The 14,400-nt window shown below is 41.1% G+C and overlaps 1 protein-coding gene across 3 annotated transcripts in view; it reads left to right on the top strand.

The window, feature by feature from the left end:
• The window catches only part of SYNJ2 (synaptojanin 2), a 573,751-nt gene that overhangs the window by 321,766 nt on the left and 237,585 nt on the right, over positions 1-14,400 (top strand). The window contains exons 1-3 of one of the 3 annotated variants that reach the window (XM_073671524.1): positions 1,833-1,851; positions 2,072-2,168; positions 2,624-2,796. In XM_073671524.1, coding sequence (XP_073527625.1) covers positions 2,079-2,168; positions 2,624-2,796 — 263 coding nt within the window. In that variant the 5' untranslated portion in view covers positions 1,833-1,851; positions 2,072-2,078. Of the gene's footprint in view, positions 1-1,832; positions 1,852-1,964; positions 1,985-2,071; positions 2,169-2,623; positions 2,797-14,400 lie in introns of those variants that run through there. The other 2 variants (XM_073671525.1, XM_073671522.1) reach the window with 2 other exon arrangements.

Genomic DNA, 14,400 nt, shown 5'->3' with positions numbered 1-14,400 from the left:
GGCCTCTTTGAATACAAAAAACTTGTCCCTACCTCCTGAAAACCTGTCCGGGAGGGCAACCTTGGGTTCAGGCTGAACAGGCCTACCTGCAGAGACCCCCACATTAGCGACCTGTAGCTGCTGATGTTGTTACTAAACCTCAAAGTGTAGGCCATTCACCTCCAGATACAGACTACGCAGCCACTCTGTTAGCTCTGTAACTAAACCCATACCAAGGGAGAAAGGAAAAAAAATACACAATTAAACCCATGTTTCAGTTTTTTTTGTTTGTTTGTTTTTTCTCTAAATGTGCACAGCCGGTGATAATGTCACGTACAGTGTAGGAAAGAAAAAGTGCGACACCAAGGGATGAGGGGAAGGGAGCCCAGACACTAGGGAAAGGGGGAAGTGGAGACCTCCTAGGCTGATCTGCAATCACCCTGTCTACCCCTACCGTCTCTATATTAGTTCCACACCAATCGCTGCACAGCAACCTATCCCTTTATTTCCTTAGCGCTTGGCCCTAGATAGGGAAGGGGGGATGAGCACTATTTGATCCCCAATGGCAGCAAGAGGAGACAGACACAGGGGAAGTAGCTTAGCTTCAGTCGACTTCAGAGAGATGGCACACACGTCCCCTTAGCACAAAAGCGGAAGTAAGAACTGCACTTGCTCCAAGCCTTCACAAGAGGTCATGTGAATGTCACCGGCATCTCCCTATTGCAAAGTGAAAGTATTTGTACGCCCAGGCCAGGGTGTTAATTGGCAAGAGGAAGGTAGCCGCTGGGTCCTAGAGTGAGTCAGATCTAAGAAGGTGTCTGTAATGCTGAACAAAGTGATCTTCTGCAACCAACTACAGGGCAACTGTCTGTTCCATGTGACACTCCTGTGACATGGTATCAACCACTGGTTCTGTGGTGTGCCGTTCCTCTTGATTCAATTTTCTTAAAGCAATGTGTACAGTGATGAAGGTCTTTCCAGACCGAAACGTCTGTCTCATAGTACTACTTCACTGCTATTAAAGTGTTCAAGATATCCATAATTTATTTGAGTGTCAAATTTTTCTACTTATACCTATGTAAACAGGCATTCAAACAACCGCCAATCAGTAAAAGTTTACTGATCGGTGGTCATATTGTGCCACCGATTGGTCTGTATAAATGGACCCAATAATGGAGAGGTGTGATGATGGATATAGGTGTTATGTGACTTAAAGATAGTGGAATGTTTTTGTAAGAGATCACCAATAAAGGTTATGTTTTAATCATACCTGAAGATAGGAATATCTATCTCAAATAAGCAATTTAAATATAGATAAAGTTAATTGAGGGGCACTGCTAGAATCCCAAGTGATCAACTGAAATCTTTGTAGCAAGTGTTCATTGTATCATTGTTCAATGTATCACATTAAAAGTGAAGCAGCTCCCATTGAAATCTATGAATTGTTCCTGTAATCATGGACATGTTTGCCCCTTCAGAGTAACAGATGCTCTTTGGAGCGGCTCCTTGCACCAATGCATTACATTTCTGAAGGTGAATCCATGTCTCAAAATTCAGAATTCCCTATCAGGGGATTAAATAATTGACAGCTTTAATGACTGAAACATGTCTGTGACCCCAAGATTAATATCAAAGAGAACCCTTCAGAGTTTCATACTACTTAAAATATGGGCAGTGAAATAACGTGAGGGCTTCGCATTACAAAGAGCTAGGTCTCTGAAACGCTGTGACATTTTCAAAACACATTCTTATAAAAATTAACTGCTCAAGGAGAGGAGTGTTTGCCGGGCGGCTCCCTGCTTCTCTATTTGTATATGGGAAGAAACCTGTCAGCTATGCCAAAATGGGTGGGCAGAAGTGATTCAGAGCCGAGTAAGTAACATTGCTAAAATCAGGGTCTCTGCCCCTACTTTATGCTACTCTTAGAGTAGGTGTCAAAAATCTGGTGACAGATTCTCTTTCAGGTTTTGCTCAGGAGAATCTGAGCTTTTGTCTGAACACACAGGTTCTTGCATACTTTGGGTTGCATTACATTTATATATTCATAGACTGAACTGGACATTTTAATACTAATTATTTCCTCTCTTTCTAGACATTTTATGTTATTGAAAGAACAATATGGAAAGCAAGTAATTGTTAATCTTCTGAGAAGTAAAGGAGGTGAAGAGGTTTTAAGTCGTGCCTTTAAGGTATGTGAGTAATATTAGATTGTAAAATAGTTTCTGGAACGCCCTTTGTGTTATTTAGACAGACTGAGAATCTTTGATCAAGCAATTGTAGTGGAGCACATTCCCAAATATTGCCCTGTTTAAACATGCTGGTGATCAACTAGCTAACTTTCAAAATACCCATTTGTCAGATGAACAATGCCAGCAAAAAATAATCATCAGCATATTGTCCTGTGTAAATCTACATTTTTTACATATTTTTTTATTTTTATGAATTTTTAAATTCATGTATTTTTAGCAAACAAAAAAAACACGAAGTGTAAAAAAACCTCATAAATAAACATTGTTTTATATTTCACTATGGATTGTCAACTAATATCTGGTCAGGTTTTTTTTGGCCAGTAATTTTTTTTTGTTTTTTTAATGATAAACCATTCTTTCCTAAAAGTATGAATGTCATTCATGTTTTGTTGCAGAAACTACTGTGGGCATCTTTACATGCTGAGGATGTGCCTATGATAAACTTTGATTACCACCAGCTTGTGAAAGGAGGAAAAATAGAAAAGCTTGAGCACTTACTAAAGCCTCAGTTAAAGTTGAACATGGAAGAGTTTGGGGTCTTCACCAAGGGAGAAAACCTAACGACATGGTAACACTAAATAATGTTACAGTAGAAGACAAAACAAAATATGAAAAACCTTTAAACACATATTAATGGCTAAATTAACCATGGGAAACTGGGGAAAAAAATACATTTACCTCCCTGACCAGCACCATTCCCCCAATGTCAGTGTTGTGTCTTCGGTCAGTCATGTGACATTGTCATGTGACCTTTGCAACTAATTAGCTTCTGCATTGCAGTACTCTGCCAGAGAGGGAGTGTGAATTGTGAAGACTGGGGGCTTGCTGTGACCTTTACACAACACAAGGACCTTGTTCTTCAACATTAATGCTTACTCCATTCAGGGTTGTATTGCGAGTTTATGCTGCCCTTGGCAATTTTAGTGCTCATTTTTCCTATTGCAGAGTGAGGAAGATGCCAATGCACTTTAGATAGCTGTCAGCCAAATGCTCATTTGTCCACAACTATCCCTTCCAATTTTCATACACCAATTCCCAATTGGCCAAGTGTGCATGGGTTTGCTGTTTTTTTTTTTTGTCAGCAGCTTACATAGTGTTAACTGTTTTTTGTGTATCCACATTTTTTTCCAAACTTTTTTTTCTAGCTCTATGCGGGATTGTTTTTTTCATTGGTACTGGAACGTACAAATTTTAGATAATTTTTTAAAAAGTTTTTTTTGGAGGCAGAATAAACAAAAAATAATGTTGACATTGTTTGTTTCCGTTCTTTAAATAGCGGCCACTATCTGGGAATAATTACTTGTATATATTTATGTGTAATTTGTTTGTTGTTTTTCTTCAATGTATAGTTAACTTAATAAAGTAATTGTTTAGGTTTTTTACCACTTATTTAGCTTTTTTTAAAAAATTCAGTCATATTAAGGGACATGATCATTCAATTGTTTGATTGCTAATATAATACATTGTTGTACTTTTGGTATACATATTAGTCCAAAACCTTTTATCAAGGTAACACCTTAGGACTTTTTCACGTGTCAGTGTTTCCAGTACGTGTGGTGTCCGTTTTCACACGTAGACCCATTCAAGTGAATGGGTCTGTGCACATGTCAGTGAGTTTTCACGGATCGTGTGACCGTGGGCAAAATTCGCTGACATGTCCATTTTTTACCCGCAACACAGGCCGCAAAACATCCCGCACACGTGCACACTGATGACAAACTGATGACATCCGTGTATCAGTGTGACAGGTACCAGCGCTTGGGACTCAGCAGTACAGTTAGCGCTGTTTCCAAGCAACGGGTGCTGCAGGAATCTCTCATCATTGTCCCCTGCTGGCGCTGTGATCAAGAGACAGTGTTGAGAGTTTATTCTGCCCCAGCAAGTTTAATAATAATAATAAAATCAAAAACATTATCCTCACCTTTCCACCTAATTCCCTGAAGCCATTGTCCCCTGTAAATAAAAATAAAATAAAAAACAACCATAATGCGCACCTGTCCGACATACTGTCCCATGATGTAATTCATCTGTCCGACAATTCTGCATCAGCGTCTGTGGTGGCTTGAGGTGACCACACACGCTGAAGCGCAAGGAAGAATGATTCGCCCCAGGCAGCTGGCCCCTGAACTGCGCTTAGCTCACAAAATGACAGGACGCCGCTCACTGAGGTCAGCGCAGTGCAGGGGCCCGCTTGCTGCAGGGAGTCATTCTCCTCTGCTCCTCAACGCGTGCGGTTAGTTGGATTGTGGCGAGGGACACTGATATCCTCCTCAGACAGGTGAGTATAAGGATTTTTTTATTTTATTCTTATTTTTACACTTGTAAACATCAGAATACTACTCTCAACATTACCCCCTGCCGGCGTTGACTGTACCGCTGATTTCCAGGCACCGCTACGTGTGATAGTGACACGGCACGCATACACACGGACACGGATATCTCTGGCACTGGTGAAAGAGTCCTTACATGGTTAAACATTGACACCAGAAGCAAATCCAGAGTCAAGAAGTGTAGGCAGAAAATTGTAGCAATAAAAACAGTTTTTTTAGTAATGTCAATAAATAAAATTAATATAAAATAAGGTGCCTCGTGACATGAAGAGACAAAGTCACAATTCTAGTAATGAAGGCTTGGCTATTATGAAGATCAATAGATAACATTATTAATATGGATGATAACATAGAATTGGATATGTAACTATTGGTACATGTGACAATTGGTGCAAAGGAAGTTGAGCTTGCAATGAAAGCTCAGTTTATAATCCCACAGTAGTAATTATTAGTTACAAAGTGTACAGGTCACATATCACAGTAACCTCTAACCACCATATGTATGAGGTAGAGGTATGTTAAATCTGAAATATAGTACACAAACTAAAGTGCTGAGTACAAGATCACAAACCAGAACAAAGTTAATAGGCCATAACCAAGATACATATATTGTCTACTAAATCGCCATATATATGGTCAAAAATTACCTAAATGCTTAAAAGACAAAGTGCAGGCTGTGTCCCTCACCGCATCCCACTTAAAACAAGCCTCATATTGCTATGTTGACAGAAAAATAATAAAAGAAAAATTATGGCTCATGAACTTCTATATTGTAAGCATTTCTATTTTTAAATGTTTAAGCGATATACTGTACTCCATTATGCTTTATGATTGTTTTGTGTGTGCTTTACGGTGTATACATGCATTTAGTCTGATTCCCCGCCCACTGGGTGTGGTGATGTTTTTGAAGGGAGGCGTCTCCATGTGCGTTCTTTTGCTATAAATAACAGACCCTGTATGTGTATAGACTGTCCTGAGGAAGTGGTGTGATCACCACGAAAGCGTAGAAATAAAGTCTATTTTATCATTACATCGACTTGGATTCCTCTGGTACATAATTCTGACAGGCGAGCAGCGCAGTCTGATGCCCCATTCTCTTCACCCAACAAAGGATATATTGTAAGCATGTAAGCAGGACTCTTACCATATCTGTTGAATTATGTGTTTATTGTCTGTACTTGTACCCGCTGTAGCAAATCAGGTAGGATTTGGTTAATCCTAGCACTGCATGTCTTAATTAGATGCACCTGGCTAGCTTTCATCAAGAACCAGTCAGTGTTCACTAGGTGTGTCTTTGTGCTGGATGTTGAGTGTGCTGCTGGCAAGTGACCAGCTAAAATGTGAGCTGTAGTTGGGAAAGAGACTTTCCAGATTCTCTTTCTGAATGGAGACTGCATGGGTCATCTAGGATAGCTGGGCAGTCTGATTGTTGGAGATGCAGAGAAAAGTGTGGACTCTGCAGCCTGTACAGTGTGTACTGTGCCTGAAGTTGAACACTTCTGTTTGGCGCTGGAAGCTGCTGGAGTTCTGGCTGAATGGGATATTGAGACTGGTAGGATTGTGACTCTTCTGTGCATCTAGCTTTCTCTGGGAGAAAGGACTGTCCTGTCGGAAGGTGACATTGTTGCAGTGTCAAGGCGTCGCTGGTGAGGCTCGGAGGAGCGTTGAGAGCTGGCACCCATTTCTGTAGTGGAGTTGTGTGGAGGAGAACCGGGGTCCAAAATACTGGGGGAAACAAGGTTCACATGGCACCTTGTTACAAAGATGGTGGAACTGACCAAATCCCAGAACCAATGGACTGCAGCATTGTCCAACGAAACTCTTGTTTCGCCTACCCTGCCTGCATTGCTGTTCCTGATCCTGGCATGGGGCCTCAGGCATGCCAGGTGACTGTGAACAGCATCCAAGTGATGGGATTTCTGGACTCAGGGAGTGTGGTGATCCTGGAAAGTGCCACACTTCTGCATGTGCTAATCCCTGCCAAGTGGATGGGGGTAAGGTGTATCCCTAAAGATGCCAAGAACTATTCCATGGTCCAGGCGGTTATACGCTCATACTGTGGTTCCCTGCCCCACGAAGTGGGTGTAGTAGAGAGCTGGTTGCATTCTATTGTAATTGGTCGAGATTTTCTGTTATTCTGGGATTTATGGGCTAAAGTTGTAGCACCCAGTAGTCCGGCATGCCGCTAGAAGTCGGCTGTGATAGCAAGGTCACAAAATAGTGAATTTCCTTCCACTGTACTTGCTAGAAAGGAGGATGTAGTGTATGGAGCACAGACCAGCGCCAGTGCATGTGTAGCAGAGTTGTGCATGAGGCTGTGTGTCTGTAGGGCAGTATAGTACTTGTGCAAGAGTTGTGTGTGCTCTTTGTTTGCTTGTAGTACTAGACTGACTGCTTGAGTGTCTTTGTAATATATATTAGCGGAGCCTGTGTGCGTGATGTGCAGGCTGCAGAACCTGTGTGTGTGATGTGCAGATACCAGAGCTCAGTGTGAAATATGTAAGTGATGTTCCCCAGGAGCCAATAATCATTTGCCACAATTGGCCAGGCATGGGCCTCCCACTTGGGTCAATTTAAGCCCTGTAGGCACTGGGGAGTTGGAAATGGTTCCCAGCCATCGGTTTTGGGCGGGGGTGAGGGGATATGTAGCCAAGTAGGACTGGGTTAATCTGTTTATGCGAGCCTTCGGTGAGATATATGGGCCCTGCTAAATAAACTGTTTATTTGCAGTTATACCTTTATTTCCAAAAGAGGCTATTTTTTACTTTGAATCCCTGGAGTTTTATAAAAGCAACAAAACTGCACATGTTTGGACCAGACCGCATTGCCTGTGTGAATGCTACCTAAATGCCTACTTGAGAGTGAAGTCCTACACCGCTTAATTGTAAAGTGCTGTGGAATATGTTGGCGCCATATAAATAAAAAAATATTATATGAAGATAAAACACTTATAAAGCACAATCATAATGAAGCAATCATATATCTTAGTCCACAAGATCTGAGACTCTTTTCATAGACTTGCGGTATCCTGTATTCTTATAATTTCTTCTTCTGTGCGGACTATTGTCAGATTCTTTACCGCTGTTGCAGTCACTGATAAACAGGGCTTTAGAAACAGTGTGCTTCCCCAAAATGGTAATTTGCCTGTCATTCTGCTGGTTCACTGTCAGTGACATCGGAGACCAGGTTGGTGTTCTCAGCAGTCGCTGACTGTTTTGTGCCGAAGTTGAAGTCATATGAGTACAGGCTGCTGCATGTCTCTGATAAGAGACTCTGATCTCATGGATTAAAGTCTTTGATTACTTTATGTTAATTCTACTATAGAAATGTTACATTTCCTTGGAGATAACTAGAGGATGAAAAGATAAATAAAAGAATAATAATCATTTATATTTCTATAGCGCTGACAGATTCTGCAGCAGTTTACATTTTGGAGGGGAAATGAACAGACAAAGCCATTACAGAATAACACATAACTCTGATACCAAAAGGAGTGAAGGCGCTGCTCATAAATTTACAATATGTGAGGAAATAGGGGGGGAAACAATCTGTGAGATATTCCTGATGCTGAGTGTCTACAGGTAAGAGAGTGAAGTCTCCGTCCATCCACCTCTGTTGGCTGTTGGTCTCTAATTCTCTTGTTTTGTGATCTGCTAGGTTTCTGTAATTTTACCATGCCGTGCCAGTTGGTTTGGCATTTTGGCTGAGTCTATAAGGCTTTATCCACACTGCTTCTGTGCTCTTAACCTAGACTAACTTAACATTTTAGGAGCTTCTCCCAACTTATACTGTAACGTTGCAATAGGTGGTCATTCATCAGACAGCCCATATCCGGGCCCGTATGTTCCTGCATACCATTTGTTTAAATGTATAGGAAAGGGCAGCAGATTGCGCTTTTTTATGCAAGATGCCTGCCATTGCAAAGAAACGTATACCATGCGGTGTATATCTTTTTTAAAAATTTTCACATTTGGCAAATTTCCATTTTCAAGCAACGAAATTAGTGACACAATCAGACTGTCTAATCATAAATAAATGGTGTCTGTGTTCTGAGTATGAGCAGAAGTGTGTGTATCGACATACTACAGTGGACATAGAGTCTAAACACCCCTGTTATTTTTGTCTTGTAAAAAAAATCATACCATTTCAGAACTTTTTCCACCTTTAATGTCACCCATAATCTGTACAAATCCATTGAGAAACAAACTGAAATCATTTTTAGAGGGAAAATCTAAATATAACAAAATTAAAATAATGTGTTTACATAAGTGTGAACATCCTATATTTGGCGATGTAGTTGGGTTCAGTATTAGCCAATCACATTTAAACTCATGTTAAATAGTAGTCAGTTGCCAGCTGTCACCAATGAAAGTGATTCTAATTAACCCCATATAAACTTTAGCAACTCTAGTAGTATTTTCCTGATATTTTCTTAGCTGCGTTATACAGTAAAAACCATAGTCTGTAATCTGCTTACAACACAGCAAAGGGATCTTATTGTGGAAATTGATCAGTCCAGAGAAGCGTACAAAATTTTTTCCAAGCCATTAGATATACACTACTGTTCAAAAGTTTGGGGTCACCCAGACAATTTTATGTTCTCCATGAAAACTCATACTTTTATTTATCAAATGAGTTGCAAAATTAATATAAAATATAGTCCAGACATTGACAAGGTTAGAAATAATAATTTTTATTAGAAAGAATAATTTACTCCTTCAAACTTTGCTTTCGTCAAAGAATGCTCCCTTTTCAGCAATTACAGCATTGCAGACTTTTGGCTTCTAGCTGTTAATTTGCTGAGGTAATCTTGAGAAAATTCCCCCCATGCTTCCTGAAGCCCCTCCCACAAGTTGGATTGATGGGCACTTTTTCTGTACAATACGGTCAAGCTGCTCCCACAACAGCTCAATGGGGTTGAGATGTGGTGACTGCGCTGGCCACTCCATTATAGATAGAATACCAGCTGCCTGCTTCTTCCCTAAATAGTTCATGCATAATTTGGAGGTGTGCTTTGGGTTATTGTCCTGTTGTAGGATGAAGTTGGCTCCAATAAAGCGCTGTCCACACGGTATGGCATAGCGTTGCAAAATAGAGTGATAGCCTTCCTTATTCAAAATCCCATTTACCTTGTACAAATCTCCCACTTTACCAGCACCAAAGCAACCCCAGACCATCTCATTACTTCCACCATGCTTGACAGATGGTGTCAGGCACTCTTCCAGCATCTTTTCAGTTGTTCTGCGTCTTACAAATGTTCTTCTGTGTGATCCAAACACCTCAAACTTTGATTCATCTGTCCATAAAACTTTTTTCCAATCTTCCTCTGTCCAATGTCTGTGTTCTTTTGCCCATATTAATCTTTTCCTTTTATTAGCCAGTCTCAGATATGACTTTTTCTTTGCCACTTTGCCCTGAAGGCCAGCATCCTTGAGTTGCCTCTTCACTGTAGACGTTGACACTGGCGTTTTGCGTGTACTATTTAATGAAGCTGCCAGTTGAGGAGCTGTGAGGCGTCAATTTCTCAAACTAGAGACTCTAATGTACTTGTTTTGTTGCTCAGTTGTGCAGCGGGGCCTCCCACTTCTCTTTCTACTCTGGTTAGAGCCTGTTTGTTCTCTCCTCTGAAGAGAGTAGTACACACCGTTGTAGGAAATCTTCAGTTTCTTGGCAATTTCTCACATGGAATAGCCTTCATTTCTAAGAACAAGCATAGACTGTTCAGTTTCACATGAAAGTTCTCTTTTTCTGGCCATTTTGAGAGTTTCATAGAACAAACAAATGTAATGCTCCAGATTCTCAACTAGCTCAAAGAAAGGTCAATTTTATAGCTTCTCAAATCAGCCAAACCGTTTTCAGCTGGGCTAACATACTTGTGCAAGGGTTTTCTAGGGTTTTCTAAACATCCATTAGCCTTCTTACACAGTTAGCAAACACAATGTACCATTAAAACACTGGAGTGGTGGTTGTTGGAAATGGGCCTCTATACACCTATATAGATATTGCAATAAAAACAAGATGTTTGCAGCTAGAATAGACATTTACCACATTAACAATGTATAGAGTGTATTTCTGATTCATTTAATGTTAGCTTCATTGAAAAAAATGTGCTTTTCTTTCAAAAATAATATAATTTCTAAATGACCCCAAACTTTTGAACGGTAGTGTACCTTTAAACACAAAAAGTGGCTTTAATTTGGCACAACGGTGACATTAACAAGACCTGAACATCCCTCTAAAATTGATGAAAACACAAGAGGAAAATTGGTCCAGGAGGCTGCCAAGAGGCTGCAGCAACATTAAAATGTCTAGTGAGTACTGATTGTGTACTGCATGTGACAACATTCTCCTGTATTTTTCATATGTTTGTGGGATAGTGTGGTAAGATTCATGCCTCTTGTTACAAAGAAAAACATTCAAGCCCGGTAATGTTTTGCCAAAACATCCATCAACTCTGCCAAAGGCACGTGTGGAAATGTGTTATTGTCTGATAAGACCAAGGTTGACTTTTTTTTTGGCCATAATTCCAAAAAGTAGGTGCAAAATCAACACTGCGAATCACAAAAAGAACACCTTACCCACAGTGAAGCATGGTGGAGGCAGCATTATGCTTTGGGGCTGTTTTTATTCAGATGTAACTGGGGCTTAAGTCAAGGTAGAGGGAATTATGAACAGTTCCAAATATCAGTCAGTTTTGCATCAAAACTTTAAAGTTTCTGCTAGAAAGATATAGAAGAATTTCACCTTAAAGCACAATAATGACCCTAAGCATACCTCTAATTCAATAAAACAGTGGCTTAGCTAAAGAAGATCAAAGTTTTAGAATGGTCCAACCAGAGCCCAGATCTGAATGCAATTGAAAATCTGTATGTTGACCTGAAGACACAGGAGATGTCCGATTTGGTGGAAGAGTGGGCAAAAATTGGCAATTTTAGATGTACCATGCTGATAGATTCATACAAAAAGAGACGGAATGCTGTCAGAAATTCAGGGTATTTCAACAAAGTATGGTTTTAAATGTGTGCACATTTATTTAGCTACATTATTTTTGTGTTTTATTTCAGATTTCAGCTTATTTTTTAATTACATTTTGTAAAAAGTTCTGAAATGATTCTTCTTGGTATTTTTTTATGTGACCGAAACATGGGGTGTGTAGACTTACTCCCACACTTCAAAGACATACTGATACGGAATTTAGATTGGGAGCCCCAATGGGGACAGTGATAATGATGTCAGAAAAGAGCTGTGGATTTAATGGTGCTTAAGCAAGTAAAATAATATTAATAATAAATTAATCATCCACCTTACTTATGTGCAGTCTATCACCTCCGATCCTTAAATAAGGTCGGAGCCGGATAAAAACAATGAACAAAATATTAAAAAATCAAGTGTGTTTTTGTCCTATTCCTAATATTTTTTTTTAACCGCAACACTATGCTCGGACTACTGGATATTATAGTCTTATGGTATGTGATCACTTCTTACTGTGCACAAAATCCACTTGTGCCTAAATCTATATATCCAGACTCTTGTTCTCACACTTGTCTTTATGTACAGACACTTATTCCACTTAACCCTAGGCCAAATGGGCCCCAAGTAACCTCTGGGCTGTTGGTGTTGTCAGTTGAATATATACAGTATTCTCACTATTCTTGTGAGAAAACAAATCCACTCTCAATTTATTTAGGAGATCTAGGTTTAGCATAGACAATAGGATCTTTTTATTACAGGGAGCTAATGTGTATCATCCTTCATTCTGGCACATGGTTAAAGTGCATCTGTCAGCAGGATTGTGCTCATTAAACTACAAACACTGTCAAGTGGGCGACATTACACTAATTAAAATTATACCTTAGTTGATTAAATCTGTCCTGTGGTTGTTGTGTAATCTTTACTTTCAGTTTGGGGATAATGATATGCTAGTGCTGCGGGGCGGCCTGTGGGGGGCGCTCTATCTGGTGCTCTGCTTACATATTCATCTGTATGCTCTTATGACAGCTCTCTGTGCCTTCACTGACCTGCCTCCTATTTTACCTAGCCCCGCACTACTAGATGCATTATATAAAATAGGAGGCAGGTCAGTGAAGGCACAGTGAGCGGTCATAAGAGCATACAGATGAATATGTAAGCAGAGCACCAGATAGAGCGCCCCCCACAGGCCGCCCCAGATTATTAGCATATCATTATCCCCAAACTGAAAGTAAAGATTACACAAGAACCACAGGACGGATTTAATCAAACCAGGTATCATACACTGCTCAAAAAAATAAAGGGAACACTCAAAAAACACATCCTAGATCTGAATGAATGAAATATTCTCATTGAATACTTTGTTCTGTACAAAGTTGAATGTGCTGACAACAAAATCACACAAAAATCATCAATGGAAATCAAATTTATTAACCAATGGAGGCCTGGATTTGGAGTCACCCCCAAAATTAAAGTGTAAAAACACACTACAGGTTGATCCAACTTTGATGTAATGTCCTTAAAACAAAGTGAGGCTCAGTATTGTGTGTGGCCTCCACGTGCCTGTATGACCTCCCTACAACGCCTGGGCATGCTCCTGATGAGGCTGAGTATTGTGTGTGGCCTCCACGTGCCTGTATGACCTCCCTACAATGCCTGGGCATGCTCGTAATGAGGTTGCAGATGGTCTCCTGTGGGATCTGCTCCCAGACCTGGACTAAAGCATCCGCCAACTTCTGGACAGTCTGTGGTGCAACGTGAACTTGGTGGATAGAGCGAGACATGATGTCCCAGATGTGCTCAATCGGATTCATGTCTGGGGAACGGGCGGGCCAGTTCATAGCTTCAATGCCTTCATCTTGCAGGAACTGCTGACACACTCCAGCCACATGAGGTCTGGCATTGTCCTGCATTAGGAGGAACCCAGGGCCAACCGCACCAGTATATGGTCTCACAAGGGGTCTGAAGATCTCATCTCGGTACCTAATGGCAGTCAGGCTACCTCTGGCGAGCACATGGAGGGTTGTGCGGCCCTCCAAAGAAATGCCACCCCACACCATTGCTAACCCACTGCCAAACCAGTCATGCTGAAGGATGTTGCAGGCAGCAGATCTTTCTCCACGGCGTCTCCAGACTCTTGTCACGTCTGTCACATGTGCTCAGTGTGAACCTGCTTTCATCTGTGAAGAACACAGGGCGCCAGTGGCGACTTTGCCAATCCTGGTGTTCTGTGGCAAATGGCAAGCATCCTGCACGGTGTTGGGCTGTGAGCACAACCCCCATCTGTGGACGTCGGGCCCTCATACCACCCTCATGGAGTCGGTTTCTAACCGTTTGTGCAGACACATGCAAATTTGTGGCCTGCTGGAGGTCATTTTGCAGGGCTCTGGCAGTGCTCCTCCTGTTCCTACTTGCACAAAGGCGGAGGTAGCGGTCCTGCTGCTGGGTTGTTGCCCTCCTACGGCCCCCTCCACGTCTCCTTGTGTACTGGCCTGTCTCCTGGTTGCTCCTCCAGCCTCTGGACACTACGCTGACAGACACAGCAAACCTTATTGCCACAGCTCTCATTGATGTGCCATCCTGGATGAGCTGCACTACCTGAACAACTTCTGTGGGTTGTAGAGTCCGTCTCATGCTACCATGAGTGTGAAAGCACAACCAACATTCAAAAGTGACCAAAACATCAGCCAGAAAGCATTGGTACTGAGATGTGGTCTGTGGTCCCACCTGCAGAAACACTACTTTATTTAGTGTGTCTTGATAATTCCCAATAATTTCCATCTATTGTCTATTCCATTTGCACAACAGCATGTGAAATTGATTGTCAATCAGTGTTGCTTCCTAAGTGGACAGTTTGATTTCACAGAAGTTTG

Source organism: Phyllobates terribilis, unplaced genomic scaffold, assembly GCF_046119375.1.
Source record: "Phyllobates terribilis strain yellow unplaced genomic scaffold, ASM4611937v1 Scaffold_3__8_contigs__length_932513732, whole genome shotgun sequence".
Classification (NCBI taxonomy): Eukaryota; Metazoa; Chordata; class Amphibia; order Anura; family Dendrobatidae; genus Phyllobates; species Phyllobates terribilis.
Note: the sequence above shows the minus strand (reverse complement) of the source record. Positions and strands in the feature narration are given on the sequence as shown.